Genomic DNA, 13,650 nt, shown 5'->3' with positions numbered 1-13,650 from the left:
TTTAAATAGCACTGATAGAGGTCAGGGTCCTGAATAAGTGCCAGCTGTCCAAGTTAAGAGAGGGTGTTAGTTGGGGCCTTGAGCTCCAAAATGATACCACTGGTGTCAAATCAGCGTTTCATGCTGATTGACCTCATGATGTGCCTGTTCTACATACTTCCGGTGGTTGTTCACTGCATGCAGACTACATGCATACAGTCATAGTCAATGCTTATTGTAGAAATCTTACCTTAAGTGCATAAATTCAAATGAAAACCACTTTTGAATGAAGCCTCTGGAATATGTGTTTAATGTACAAAGTTATATGGTTTGTAGGCATAGGTGAAATTGTTACTCAGTATCTTTCTTTATGTTAATATAGTTTAGATTGACAGACTTCTTGTATACCATATAATTTCATATTCTTCAATGTAAACTACATTTTGAAATGCCATTTATAAATACAGTATATTGATCTTCACTCATAATTATTTCCACATTAAGATGTCATACATGGCTATAGTCCCAAGAGTGACTTTCAGAGTGCACATGGTCCTTTACAGTTATAGTGATGATAATTGACAAACTACAAGCACTGCACTTGTACTGTTTTGGTATTTTAGCCAATGCTAATCACTTGGAACATTTCTGTTTGATTCCAGTAATTTGCTTCATGTATCTGAGATGAAAAAAGAAGTGTCTGCCAATCATGCAGCACTTTTGTTAAAACCTTTAAAGTAGCTTTGTAGTTGCCTATTTGTAACCAGAGCGTCTCTAGCATTGGCTTCTCTTCCAGCACCAGGGTCCCGCAAGGACCCATCTGTGGCCCCAACATTGTCTGCAAACATGAAGTTGACTTCCGCATTTAGGCTGTTAACACTTAGGCTGTTAACATTTAGCTGCACCTTTCTCATCCCCTCCATCACTTGTGTGCATCAGACTGCATATCCAATATACAATCTTGGATGAGCTGGAATTTCCTCCAGCTAAACACTGGGAAGATCAAACCTGTTGGCTTTAGTCCCTCCCATATTCTCTGTACCCTCACCATTCCTGTCTTCTGGGCTGAGCCAGACTGTTTGCAAGCTCAGCGTTGTGTTCAAACCTGAGATGAATTTTTGATAAAAACACAAAACTGCGGATGCTGGAAATTCAAAACAAAAACAGAAATACCTGGAAAAACTCAGCGGGTCTGGCAGTATCGGCAGAGAAGACGTTTCGAGTCCTCATGACCCTTCAACAGAGCTAAGTAGAAATAGGAAAGGGGTGAAATATAAGTTGGTTTAAGGTGGGTGGTGGGGGGGGGATGTTGTTGGGACAAGCAAGCAGTGATAGGAGGAGATAACCAAAAGATGTCACAGACAAAAGAACAAAGAGCTGTTGAAGCTGGTGATATTATCTAAAAGAATGTGCTAATTAAGAATGGAGAGCAGGACAAGCAAGGTAGCTCTAGTGGGGGTGGGATGAAATAAACCATGGGTGGAATGCATTTAAAAATAATGGAAATAGGTGGGAAAAGAAAAATCTAAAAAATTATTGGAAAAAACTAAAGGGAGGGGAAGAAACGGAAAGAGGGTGGGGATGGAGGAGGGAGTTCAAGATCTAAAGTTGTTGAACTCAATATTCAGTCTGGAAGGCTGTAAAGTGCCTAGTCGGAAGATGAGGTACTGTTCCTCCAGTTTGCGTTGAGCTTCACTGGAACAATGCAGCATGCCAAGAACAGACTTGTGGGCAAGAGAGCAGGAGTGTTAAAATGGCAAGTGACAGGGAGGTCTGGGTGATGCTTGCGGACAGATTAAAGGTGTTCTACAAAGCGGTCACCCAGTCTGCGTTTGGCCTCTCCAGTGTAGAGGAAACTGCTTTGGGAGCAACGGATGCAGTAGACTAAGTTGGAGGAAATGCAAGTGAAATGCTGCTTCACTTGAAAGGATTGTTTGGGCCCTTGGACGGTGAGGAGAGAGGAAGTGAAGGGGCAGCTGTTGCATATTTTGCATTTGCATGGGGAAGTGCCGTAGGTGGGGGTTGAGTAGGGAGTGATGGAGGAGTGGACCAGGGTGTCACGGGGGGAATGGTCCCTATGCAATGCAAAGCCGCCGGTGGTTTTGTGGTGGGGGGTGGGGGCGCGGTGAGGTGAAGGGAAGATGTGTTTGGTGGTGGCATCATGCTGGAGTTGGTGGAAATGGCAGAGGATGATCCTTTGAATGTGGAGGCTGGTGGGGTGATAAATGAGGACAAGGGTGACCCTATCATGTTTCTGGGAGGGAGGAGAAGGTGTGAGGGCAGATGCACGGGAGATGGGCCGGACACGGTTGAGGGCCCTGTCAACTACTGTGGGCGGAAAACCTCGGTTAAGGAAGAAGGAGGACATGTCAGAGGAACTGTTTTTGAAGGTAGCATCATCAGAACAGATGCAACGGAGGCAAAGGAACTGAGAGAATGGGATGGAGTCCTTATAGGAAGTGGGGTGTGAGGAGCTGTAGTCGAGGTAGCTGGGAGTCGGTAGGCTTGTAATGGATATTGGTGGACAGTCTATCACCAGAGATTGAGACAGAAAGGTCAAGGAAGGGAAGGGAAGTGTCAGAGATGGACCATGTGAAAATGATGGAGGGGTGGAGATTGGAAGCAAAATTAATAAATTTTTCCAGGACCCGACGAGAGCATGAAGCAGCGCCGAAGTAATTATCGATGTACTGGAGAAAGAGTTGTGGGAGGGGGCCGGAGTAGGACTGGAATAAGGAATGTTCCACATACGCCATAAAGAGGCAGGCATAGCTGGGGCCCATGCGGGTACCCATAGCCACACCTTTTATTTGGAGGAAGTGAGAGGAGTTGAAGGAGAAATTGTTCAGTGTGAGAACAAGTTCAGCCAGACAGAGGAGAGTAGTGGTGGATGGGGTTTGTTTGGGCCTCTGTTCGAGGAAGAAGCTGAGAGCTCTCAGACCATCCTGGTGGGGGATGGAGGTGTAGAGGGATTGGACGTCCATGGTGAAGAGGTGGTTGAGGCCAGGGAACTGGAAATTGTTGATGTGACGTAAGGTGTCAGAGGAATCACGGATGTAGGTGGGAAGGGACTGGACAAGGGGAGAGAGAAGGGAGTCAAGATAGCGAGAAATGAGTTCCATGGGGCAGGAACAGGCTGACACGATCGGTCTGCTGGGACAGTCCTGTTTGTGGATTTTGGGTAGGGGGTAGAAGCGGGCCGTCTGAGGTTGGGCGACTATCAGGTTGGAAGCTGTGGAAGGAAGATCCCTAGAGGAGATGAGGTCAGTGACAGTCCTGGAAACAATGGCTTGATGTTTAGTGGTGGGGTCATGGTCCAGGGAGAGGTAGGAGGATGTGTCTGCGAGTTGACGCTCAGCCTCCGCGAGGTATAGGTCAATGCGCAATTTTTGATCTCTGTCCTCTCCTTCACAAACACTACCTGTTTCCACCACCATAATATCACCCCAGTCTGTTACTTGCTCAGTTCAGCTGCACCAAAACCCTAATTTAGGCTTGTGTCGCTTCCAGGCTGATTCATACCTTGGCTGGCTTTCCACGCTCTACCTCCGTAAACTTCAACTCAACTGAAACTCTTACTAGTGTTAATGTGTAACAGGGCCTGATTGTCCATCACTCCTTTCCTTATTGACCTGATGGAAAAAATCATGAGCAGCATTAATCTTCACATGTAAGAAGACATGAAAATTCCATCATAAATGACTTTAAAGTTACTAATATTCATGCAGCTATCTTCAGCCTACTATTCAGATGAATGGAATCATGGGCTGTATACAGCATAAAGCATCAACACCGACCCAACAATTGAGGTTCCTGGCTTTTGTCTGCCTTGAGAACATGGACTGGCAGTGATTAACTGAATATACACAAGGCATATGTGGCTATCTGCTCTACAAGTGGAAGTTGAGGGATGAACCAAGTGTGACTGTGGCCATCTCGGACCATGGAAGACATCCATCAGCCTGCCCACTAAGATGGGAGGCTATTCATTTTTCCACTTGGCATTGCAAGAGGGCATTGAAGGGAATGGCCAAAACAGACATCCCATACCCATCATTGTATCCATCGTACTACTACACCAGTGTAATAGTAGCATTGACGTACATTGACTTCAAAGCCTCAAAAATGAAAATTCCTGCAAGGCCTCACCTCTATCTAACTGTGTTTGGGCTTAGTGATCTCTTCGTTCCAGGGATTCCTTCAAAGAACCGGCCTATTTTGCAGCTTTCAATGCCAGCGTACATGTAAAAGGACTCTAAAGCATGCCATAATTGTTGTAATTCCATATTGAAGATAGGCTGGGATTTAAAGACACTTGTGAGATTCACCAGAAGTTCTGTTTTCTAAAAACTCACTTTTATGATCACTGGATAATGGTCAAATGCTTCAGTGATATGCTACACGTATATTTTTAAAATATTTATTTAAAAATACATATAAAAATTGAACGTGTCTGAAAAATCTATTTTAATCAGTTTTTTTGCCTATTATGAGGAAATACAAATACAAAAAAAACTTGAAAAAATCACTCTTGTTAAAACCATGCAACTTAAAGGGTGATACGATAGAACTATTTAATATTATGAAAGCTGGGACATGGTAGATAAAAGCAGACAGTTTCCAGTAACTGATGGACCTATATATCACCTCTGCATCAGAAGATTTTGGGTTTAAATTCTATTCCAGGGACTTGAGTACAAAGATCTGGCTGACACTCTAGTGCAGTACTGATGGAGTGCTGCATTGTCAGACATGCTGACTTTCAGCTGAGACATTAAACCAAAGCCCAGTGTACCCTCATGGGTGAACACAACGATTCAATGGTGATATTTTAAAGATGGGCAGAGGAGTTATTCCCAGTGTCCTAGCTAATATTTATCCCTCGGTCAGCATCACCTCAAAATAGATTATTTTGTCATTCTGTTTGTGGGCACTTGCTGTGTGTAAATCGGCAGCCCCGTTTCTTATATTACAACTACACCACAAGTATTTTATTGGGTATGAAACTCTTTGGCACATCCTGAGGTTGTGAAAGGCATTACAGAAATGGAAGTTCTTCTTTAGAACAAGGAGCCAAAGATACAAAATTAAATGTGAATGATTTAGCACGACAGCATGAGAAACTTTTTTAACAGATGTATGAGGCTGTGGAATTCACTGACAAGGATTGTGTAAGAGGCACAAACAATCAAGATTAGATTGGATAGGTGAATGAAGAATAAAAGGATATGGAACCAAATGAATGAATGTGATGAGGACTTTCTGCTCACAGACTGGTTTCTGTATAATGTCTATGTTTTTGCTAAGTTTGAGGCTGAATGTGCTACAGGACAAACTACTGCACATTGCTAAATCAAAATGTTAAGTTTCTGTTTATTGTTGCAGGTAACAAGTCTGATAAGAATGATGCCCGAGAGGTTCAATGCCAAGAAGCCCAAACTCTTGCAGTTCACTACGATATGGTGGTATTAGAAACTTCTGCCAAAGATTCCAGCAATGTGGAAGAAGCTTTTATAAAAATGGCCACAGAGCTAATGCTGAGACATGCTGGGCCTATGTTCACTGAAAAAGCAACTGAAAGCATCAAATTAAACAGCAAAGATGTTGGTGAAGGATGGGGATGTAGCTGCTGACATTGCAGGTTAATTTTATTGGGTTTTGCATCATCTCGTTTTAAAATAGATCAATCACAAATACGGTTTAAGTCACTTGGCTTGGACTCAGTTTTTAGTAGTGTGTTTGTGCACAGAATCTGTGCAAACCATTGTGAACTGTATCCATTCCTCCAATTTGAAGACTGACAGTTAAAGCTGTTCTTGCTGGTCATGAAATCTTGACATTCCAATAACAACCATAATCCCATCGCCTTAACTACTGATCCTGAAGCACTCATTTTCTCTAACCGCTTTTTTTCTAATTAAATTTATATATTGGAACAGAAAATTTTACAGAGAAGACATGAACATTTCAAATATGAAACTGTAATTAAAATTAAATTGGACATGGTACATAGGACTGCTTTTTTAAAATAAAAATGACTGTTGGTAGCAGTCATTGGGGACCGGGTGGGGAGATGTGAATAATTATCTAATTTTCTTCTGCATATCCATTGTTGCCTTACAAATTAAAAACACCTGCATTCCAGCTACTTTTTGTCTCAGTTCGTATGCATTAGCAATTTTGGCAGTCCTGCATATAGCTCTTTAAAATCTGAGTTTATATTTTACTGTGGGGTGTTGTATACTTGCCTGACCTATTTTAATAGGTGTTGATTTAATTTGAAACTTGAATCAGTTGCATTCATGTAGTAATTAATCTTGAAGGCGATTGTGCTATTTTTGCTCGGTGTGTTGTGGCGCACACTGACCCAAATGTTTTGTTGTTCCCAAGACAATGATGTAACTCTCACTGCTGATTGGACAAAATCAGAGAGCAGCTGAGAGAAGACATTGGTTAGCCTAGCGACAGATAATTGCAACTCCCAGCCTGGGTGTTGTTCTTTGTATTATGCGATCCTGCATGTAACTTACAACTAGGATCAATGCCAGCCTTATTATTGATTCAAAGTACGTAGTCTGTATTGGTGAGAACAAAGCATCCAGCAACAGACAGTACTGATGTGTTCTATGCTTGGCATTTGCAAAATGCTGGCGGGGATAATCTCTCCTAGAAAATGCATCATGCACTTTATTTTTTTTTAAAAGCAGGTTCCAGAGTATGTTATGAAGTAATTTTATCAGCAATAGTGATTTTTAGGAGGTGGGAATAGTCCGTGTTATCCAACAATCTCCCAGAACTAGTCTTCATTATATTGAAAATGACAGCACTACTTCCTGACAATACTTATTTCAGATCAACATTAACAATGTTAATTAACAATGAATAAGCCAGAGAATTTCGGGCATTCTGATTTACAAAGAGGATTGGATGTAGTTTGGTACAATATTATTTTATGGAAGGGGGTTAAAGAAAAATTTTGTGCTTAGGATGAAATAATGAACATTCGGAGTACATAAATTTTAATAACCAGATAAAGGGATAGTGCCTACAGTATTTAGCTATATAAGAGTTTTGCACATGTTGCTTTACTAATATCTAGTGTGTTAACTGCAACATTCTGTGGAAATTCGATGCTGGTGTAAATAGTCCCTGGTGTTATTCCTATTTTAAATACAAGAATGAAAGGTTACTGGGATAATGCAGTGTCTTAACAATGTCCTTTTATCTCAGAGATTTGCTTTCAATTCCAGTCCAAACTGGTGGCATAATGTCTCTCTCTGTCACCTGTAAGGGCAATCCTCTGCAAAATAATGCAATATATATAATATAAAATAAAAAGAGATAATGCTGGAAAAACTCAGCAGGTCTGATCACGCCCGTGGAGAGAGAAACAGAATTAATGTTTCGAGTCTCACACGGACCCGGAACATTAACTCTGATTCTCCCTCCAAGAATGCTGTTAGACCTGCTGAGTTTTTCCAGCATTTTCTGTTTTTAATTCATATTTGCAGCATCCACAGTGTTTTGCTTTTATCTCTGCAAAACAAATCTGGGTATTTTCAATCCAGCTCGTTGTTAGGGGTGAATCAACAGACAAAATGATTGTTGTGGAAAATGAAAACATTAATGCCATATAGGTTGATTTTCTAAAGCTGTGGTTAATTTATATTTGGGCAGAATATTACTTCAACTTGCCCGGCCTGATATTGCTGCCACTCGAGGGCCAATTCTAAGTCCTGGGGAGAGTGGTCAGCATGCCCCCTTTCCTGGGTGTTTAAGTTGGAGGAAACAGTGGGGTTTAACCACTGAGCCTCATTTGAATGTTGCCAGTTTGCAGCTCGCTTGTTTGGCCCAAAGTAGCAGCTGGACAGGTAAAGAAGAGCAAATGGCCTGGAGTTGTTCATCAGCATCAAGAGAAGACAGCTGGTGGGTAAGGTGGGGTGGGGGGTGGTGCGGTGTTGGCTGTGTACCAAAGGTGTCTCACACCTAGAGAAGGAATCAGGGCATAGAAGGCCAAGGTATTCCTTATAGGACCTGGTGGAGCACTTCCTGCTCCTCCTGGCCACACTAAGGAAAGTTTACTCGCCTTCAGTTGCCTCGCTGGCTTCCTGCTAGCTTTATCTGACTGGCCCTGAGAGATGTTCCACTCAGCAGAGGGTTAAAATTCCAAAGGGCGCTACGGTTTGTCAGAGTCCAGTGGGAGCCTTGCTGCCAAAATTATCGGTGTTAAAATGAAACTTCAGTGGGAATAGATCCATTCGATTTTAACTGCTGCCCCACTCTTTTTGCACCTGTTGGGGGAAGAGTTAAAATTCCTCCTTTAGTGTGGAAAGCAGAGAAAAACCATTTTATTTCCCGATGCTGACTTCCTCCACCTCATTGCCCACAAAAATATATAGAAAACATAAAATGCAAACTTTCTCAGTGAGGTTATACTACATTGAATTGATACTGAATTACTATAGGATTTTAATGGAACTGACTGAATTATCATTTAATTATTCTGTCATGTTGCACTCCGGCTCCATTAAAGTCATGCTTTTTGAGCTGTAGACTGGTAGTGGCTGCCTTTTGCTGGATATATTTTTGTTCTAATTTAAATAAAGGAAATCTCTAATAATGCTAACTTATGCAATCATTTACACCGTGATGTATTGATACATAAAATAGGTCATTAATCCATTGATATATCATGTAAAATTGTGTGGTTGCCAAATTGAACTGATTGTCAGTAAGGACAATACAATAACATCCCATCTCAAAGAACTTGTTCTAGACGTTTAGTTATTTGTAGACTATTCCTCCCCTCATCCATACAGAAGTACTCTGCACATCTATCACCACCATAAACAGTGTTGTTTTCCCAATGGACCCAAGTTCATAAATTCTTAAGTTAAAATAAAAGTTACTAAATTGTGTAAATGTTTAGTGACCAAGCTGTCAGAATGTATTCCAGATGATATTGTCTCTAATCTTCAGCAATACACATATTGCTGATCTACTTTATTATCTGCATAAGTCTTGAAACTTCTCTAATTTGGATAGTCTCACTCTACTGTATTGACTGTTTAGAGATCAGTGCTTGTTTTTTTTCAAAAAGATGGGGTTTATATCTTGTCAATTTAATTTGATTTTAATTCAATGGCGTAAGTTTTGTTCCTAACTTTTTCAGAATCCATTCCTTTATAACCTGTCAGCATGTATCATGTTTTTTAAAAGCAAATTTTAAATTTGCAAACTGTATGAGAAACATGCATTTTGTAAAATATTAAGGTGGCACCAAGCAAACATCTAATCAGTCTGTTTTATTAGCATGTAATTTAGCAAAGTTAGACCTAAAGTCTGGCTGCAAGGTGATTCTTACAGTATTCAAAATTCACACACCAAATATTCCAATACTGCACTTTATTACCAATGAACAAGATCATGAACATAAGGGCTAAACACATAATAATCAATCAAGTGATAGACATCAACTAGTCTTCTGTATTTACATTTTATAATTCTTCATAGTTTATTTTAGTATAAGGATTTTGTATAAAATTGATTTAGATTTTAATCTACTTAATTTGATAATTCTGATATTTTTGAGAGAGTTTTATACCATACCTGTCCTTGGACCGAAGTCATTCCATGGAATCCCTTTGCTAGGTTACACAGCAAGTTAGCTGAGGCATATGACAGGGAAGGCTCAGGTTTGAGAGGCAGTTTTAATGCTGAGTTAGCTGATCTCACCCTGGATAGGGGTTGGAATGCCACTATTATTTGCAACAGCCCTTGAACAAGTAGGGTGGGAAAGCAGTTGATTGGCATTCAGCAACCTGTACTGGCAACACATTTGTGTATGCTGGATTGGGCTTAACTGTGATGTGCTCATATTCAAAGTCTACTAATATTCACCAACAAGGCTCACACATGAATAACAGTAAACTGGCAAGATAGCAATGCTAATGGAACTGTGTCAACAATTTCAGAAGAGGAGGGGAGGAAAGAAAATTGGCGAGAAAAGGTTTTTAAAAAAAAAACATTCTGTGTACCTGTAGTATGAAATAATTTCTTCAGGCTGCCATAATTAATTTCTGATGTTAGAACAACACTTTAGCACATTAATACATTAGTAAGGGATCTAACAGGATTTGCAGTTCTGAAAATTTTTTTAAAAATTAGTGTAAAACAATTGGAAGAAGTAGCTATAAAGTGAATTTCATTCTTGACATTTTTGGGGTTTCGCACTATAGAGCGATAGTTGTATTTTACACAGCTCTGTTCCAAATGTAGATCAGTGGTTAGCTCAGTTTATTGTTAAAAGTCAACCTATCAATCTTCCCTTCACCAATTCACACGATGGATAACGGATTTTGGATGTTGTCATTCTTCACAAGATGTCTGAATAGCAGAAACATCAAAAGGTAACTAGTCCTGGACCGGAGGTAGTTAAATAACAGGCTTTAAAGTGTGAAAATGAATGATTTAGCGACAAGCTCACTGTATGCAGCTTGCACAGCCTCATAGCTAACCATAGGGACATAGAAATTCTCAAACTTGAACACATTGTTAGAGTATTGTATATGACTGGAGAGAGGGCAGTGAGATATGAGATGCTGCTGCCCCAGCCAGATTGCTTGAAGCAGTTGTAATATTCTCTCCTTTCACTTAATATCCACTTTATCTTGTTGTTTTTTTACTGTGTATTGCTTATACATGTAAAAGTAAAATGAATGATTTGGTATAACTAGATCAAACATTTCTGAAACAAAAGGATTGAGATTGAATATTGAAGTCTGTTGTTGTAAAATACCTTGAAAGTAAAAATAAATCATGGGTATTTAGTATCTGTGTGTTATTTTCTGTACCATTCTTAGGTAATTAATCCTCAGCATTTTGTTAACATAGGAACAGGAGTAGGCTACAGTTGTAGTAAGAAGTACAGCCACTTTAGGGGCTCATTGAATTTCTCCATAGTGCATTTTAGTCATAAAACTAGGAAGAGCCCAGGATTGATTGCCTAGTCTATTAAGTTAGCCAAACTCAACTGGGGAAATGGTAAAGAGCCATAGTCATTTTGGCACAAAGGCATGTTATGTTCATGCTGGCTATCTGTGCAGCAATCCAGTCAGTCCTATTCCCCCTTAGACCTGCAAGTTTACTTCCCTCAAGTGACTGTCCACTTTCCTTTTGAAATCATTGATTGTCTCCACTTCCATCACCCTTGTAGGCAGTGAGTTCCAGAGTTAGACCCTGCAACTTTAATTAACAACTATTCACAAGAGGGGCACAAACTTTGGCCTCAGCACCACTTTTTTACTATGTAGCGCAGAAAGCCAAAACCAGCAAACCTGGATTTGGTCTAAACCATGGCCCTTCAACCATATTCCCACCTCATGCATGGCATAGGTGTCCTGTTATTGCAGCATTTTTTTGTCAGCATTGGCAATGCTACCAAGGTTGTATTTATCTCTTCTTAAACCAGTGCAATCCTTACAATGCTGATGCCTCCTGCACTGGTGTTGGGTGGGAAGTGCCAGGATTTTGATCCACCAGCAATCAATGAAGGAACAGTAATATATCTCCAGTTCACACTGTGAATTGGAGGAAAACTTGAAGGAGACACTCTTTTGTCACTGCCATCAACTTCAAAAGTGGTGGTAAGGGCCACAGGGCTGTAGACCTCAGCTTCCTGGGTTGCTGCAGTACATCTTGCAGATTGTGCCTAATACAGTCTACCAGCGGTTATCAAGTCCAGTGACCGAGGGCTAATCAAGTAGACTGCTCTGGCTGGTGTTAAACTTAGTGTTGTTGCAGCTGCACACATCCAGTTAAGTATCTGATACTCTTGTTGATAATGGAGAATAATGCAGACGATCATTACCTCAGTTGCCATAACCTGCACGTTACATGCCACTCCAGCCACTGGAGGGTCAATATTCATTGACCGTACTGACCTCAGCTTATCTGGGCCCTTGGTGCCATACAGAGTCAGGTGCTATCTTTGATGTTGAGGGCAATTACTCTTTCTCTTGGATTCAGCTCTTGCATTTTTGTCTGTTGAGTTTAGCCAATCTTACACTGCTGTCTTTGGACACTTGTGCAGAGGACTGGCTTTAACCATTAATGATTTGGATGAGGGTGGGGGGTGGTGGTGATGTGTAGCTTCGTCTTTTATGTATGGGAAAGGGCCCTTGATAGAAAATTGATGATTCATCTGGAAAATCAAGATGTCTACTATACCTCCAAATTATTCAAGATTGTTTATGTACTGCAACTAAGATTATTTGGTCTTGCTTTCAAGATATACCATTCATCTATTAAAACCTTGCCAGTCATTTCAGAATATTCAGGTGTTTATGGAATGGCAATTTGCTTTTAATTTAAACATTTACTGAAGCTGGACCAACCATATGAATACTGTGGCTACAAAAGCAGCTCATAAGCTGGATATTCAGCAGCAAGTAACTCACTTGACTCTAAAGCCCAACCATTACTTAAAGCACACAGCGTCAGTGTAATGGAAAACTCTCCATTTGTCTGGATGAGTACAGATACAAGAAGCTGACACCATCTAGAATAAAGCAACCTGCTTGTTTGGCATGCCAAACACCAACTGCACACTCGCTGCACTTGGTACCATATACAAGATGCACTGCAGCAACTCACCAAGTATTCTTTGACAGCACCTTCCAAACCCATGACCTCTACCACTTAGAAGATTAAGGGCAGTACATGTTATAGGAAAACTGGCTGGGATTTTATAGGACCCAGGGAGCGTGCAACTTGCTCATCATCTTCCTGCCGTTGCTGGCATTTTACCAATTATGGGGAAGGTGGGGGACAGTTTCCCACCATTATGCCAATTGAGGCCTTTAAGTGGCCAATTAATGACAATTTACATGCGTCTTCCCACTTCCTCCATGGGGGAGACCAACAGGTATACCCTGTACCATGGCTCCGAACAGGGGTAGCCTTCTTGGATCGGGTACCTTGTGGCCCACGTGGGGCCCTTGTGAGCTGCCATCACTGAAAGATGCAACCCTGTCCTCAAGAGTGATTTCTCTCTCTACTTCACCCCCCACCCTTTCCCCCAGGCCCCTCCCAATTTCTGGGGGTAACCTGACAGGGCCTGGCAAACCCCAAAAACTCACCTTAATTCTGGGGCCTCCTCCATTGTGGCTCATCTCGACCTGCCGTAGTCCTTGAAGTGGCCACGGCACCTGGTGGCGCTGCTGTGACTGAAGAGCTGCCAGCCATCCAAGTGATCAGCAGCTCTTGGGGTGTTCATAATTTAATGTTTTAAAATATAACTTCTGGTTTTAGAAATTAAACTTTGACTGTAGAGAACTGGGGGAAAACCTCATCTAAAACTTGTAAATCTTTGATATGAATTAATTGAAGCAAGCCTTAGTTCAGTTCAATTCAAAGAATGGGGCATGTCTATTGAAGGATGGGTCATGTTGACTCAAAAGATCAGAGTAGAAGGGTAAGTGTAATAAAACAGCAGGTGGAGAAATGTAAACCATGGATTACCTATCTGTGGGTCTTTTGGTGGAGGCATGTCTGCAATCCTTGCAGTAAGTGCAGTCTAGAGAGATGTTTTTGTTTTTAGATTAAGGGCTATATTAGTTTAAAAAGCTTCTGGTAAACTCAAAGGTTATAAAACCAATTCCTTCAAGTCAA

The 13,650-nt window shown here is 41.0% G+C and overlaps 1 protein-coding gene across 4 annotated transcripts in view; it reads left to right on the top strand.

The window, feature by feature from the left end:
* The window catches only part of rab43 (RAB43, member RAS oncogene family), a 69,985-nt gene that overhangs the window by 16,712 nt on the left and 39,623 nt on the right, over positions 1-13,650 (top strand). For 2 of the 4 annotated variants that reach the window (XR_005943454.1, XM_041190821.1), the window contains exon 3: positions 5,365-5,620. The exons of 1 other annotated variant lie outside the window; for it this stretch is intronic. Coding sequence is in view for 2 of the 3 variants with exons in the window: in XM_041190821.1 (XP_041046755.1) it covers positions 5,365-5,612 (248 nt within the window). In the remaining variant the exon portion in view is untranslated. Of the gene's footprint in view, positions 1-5,364; positions 10,805-13,650 lie in introns of those variants that run through there. One more of the 4 variants, XM_041190820.1, reaches the window with a different exon arrangement.

This window comes from Carcharodon carcharias, chromosome 7 (assembly GCF_017639515.1).
Source record: "Carcharodon carcharias isolate sCarCar2 chromosome 7, sCarCar2.pri, whole genome shotgun sequence".
Taxonomy (NCBI): Eukaryota; Metazoa; Chordata; class Chondrichthyes; order Lamniformes; family Lamnidae; genus Carcharodon; species Carcharodon carcharias.
This window is presented reverse-complemented; position numbering and strand designations above follow the sequence as displayed.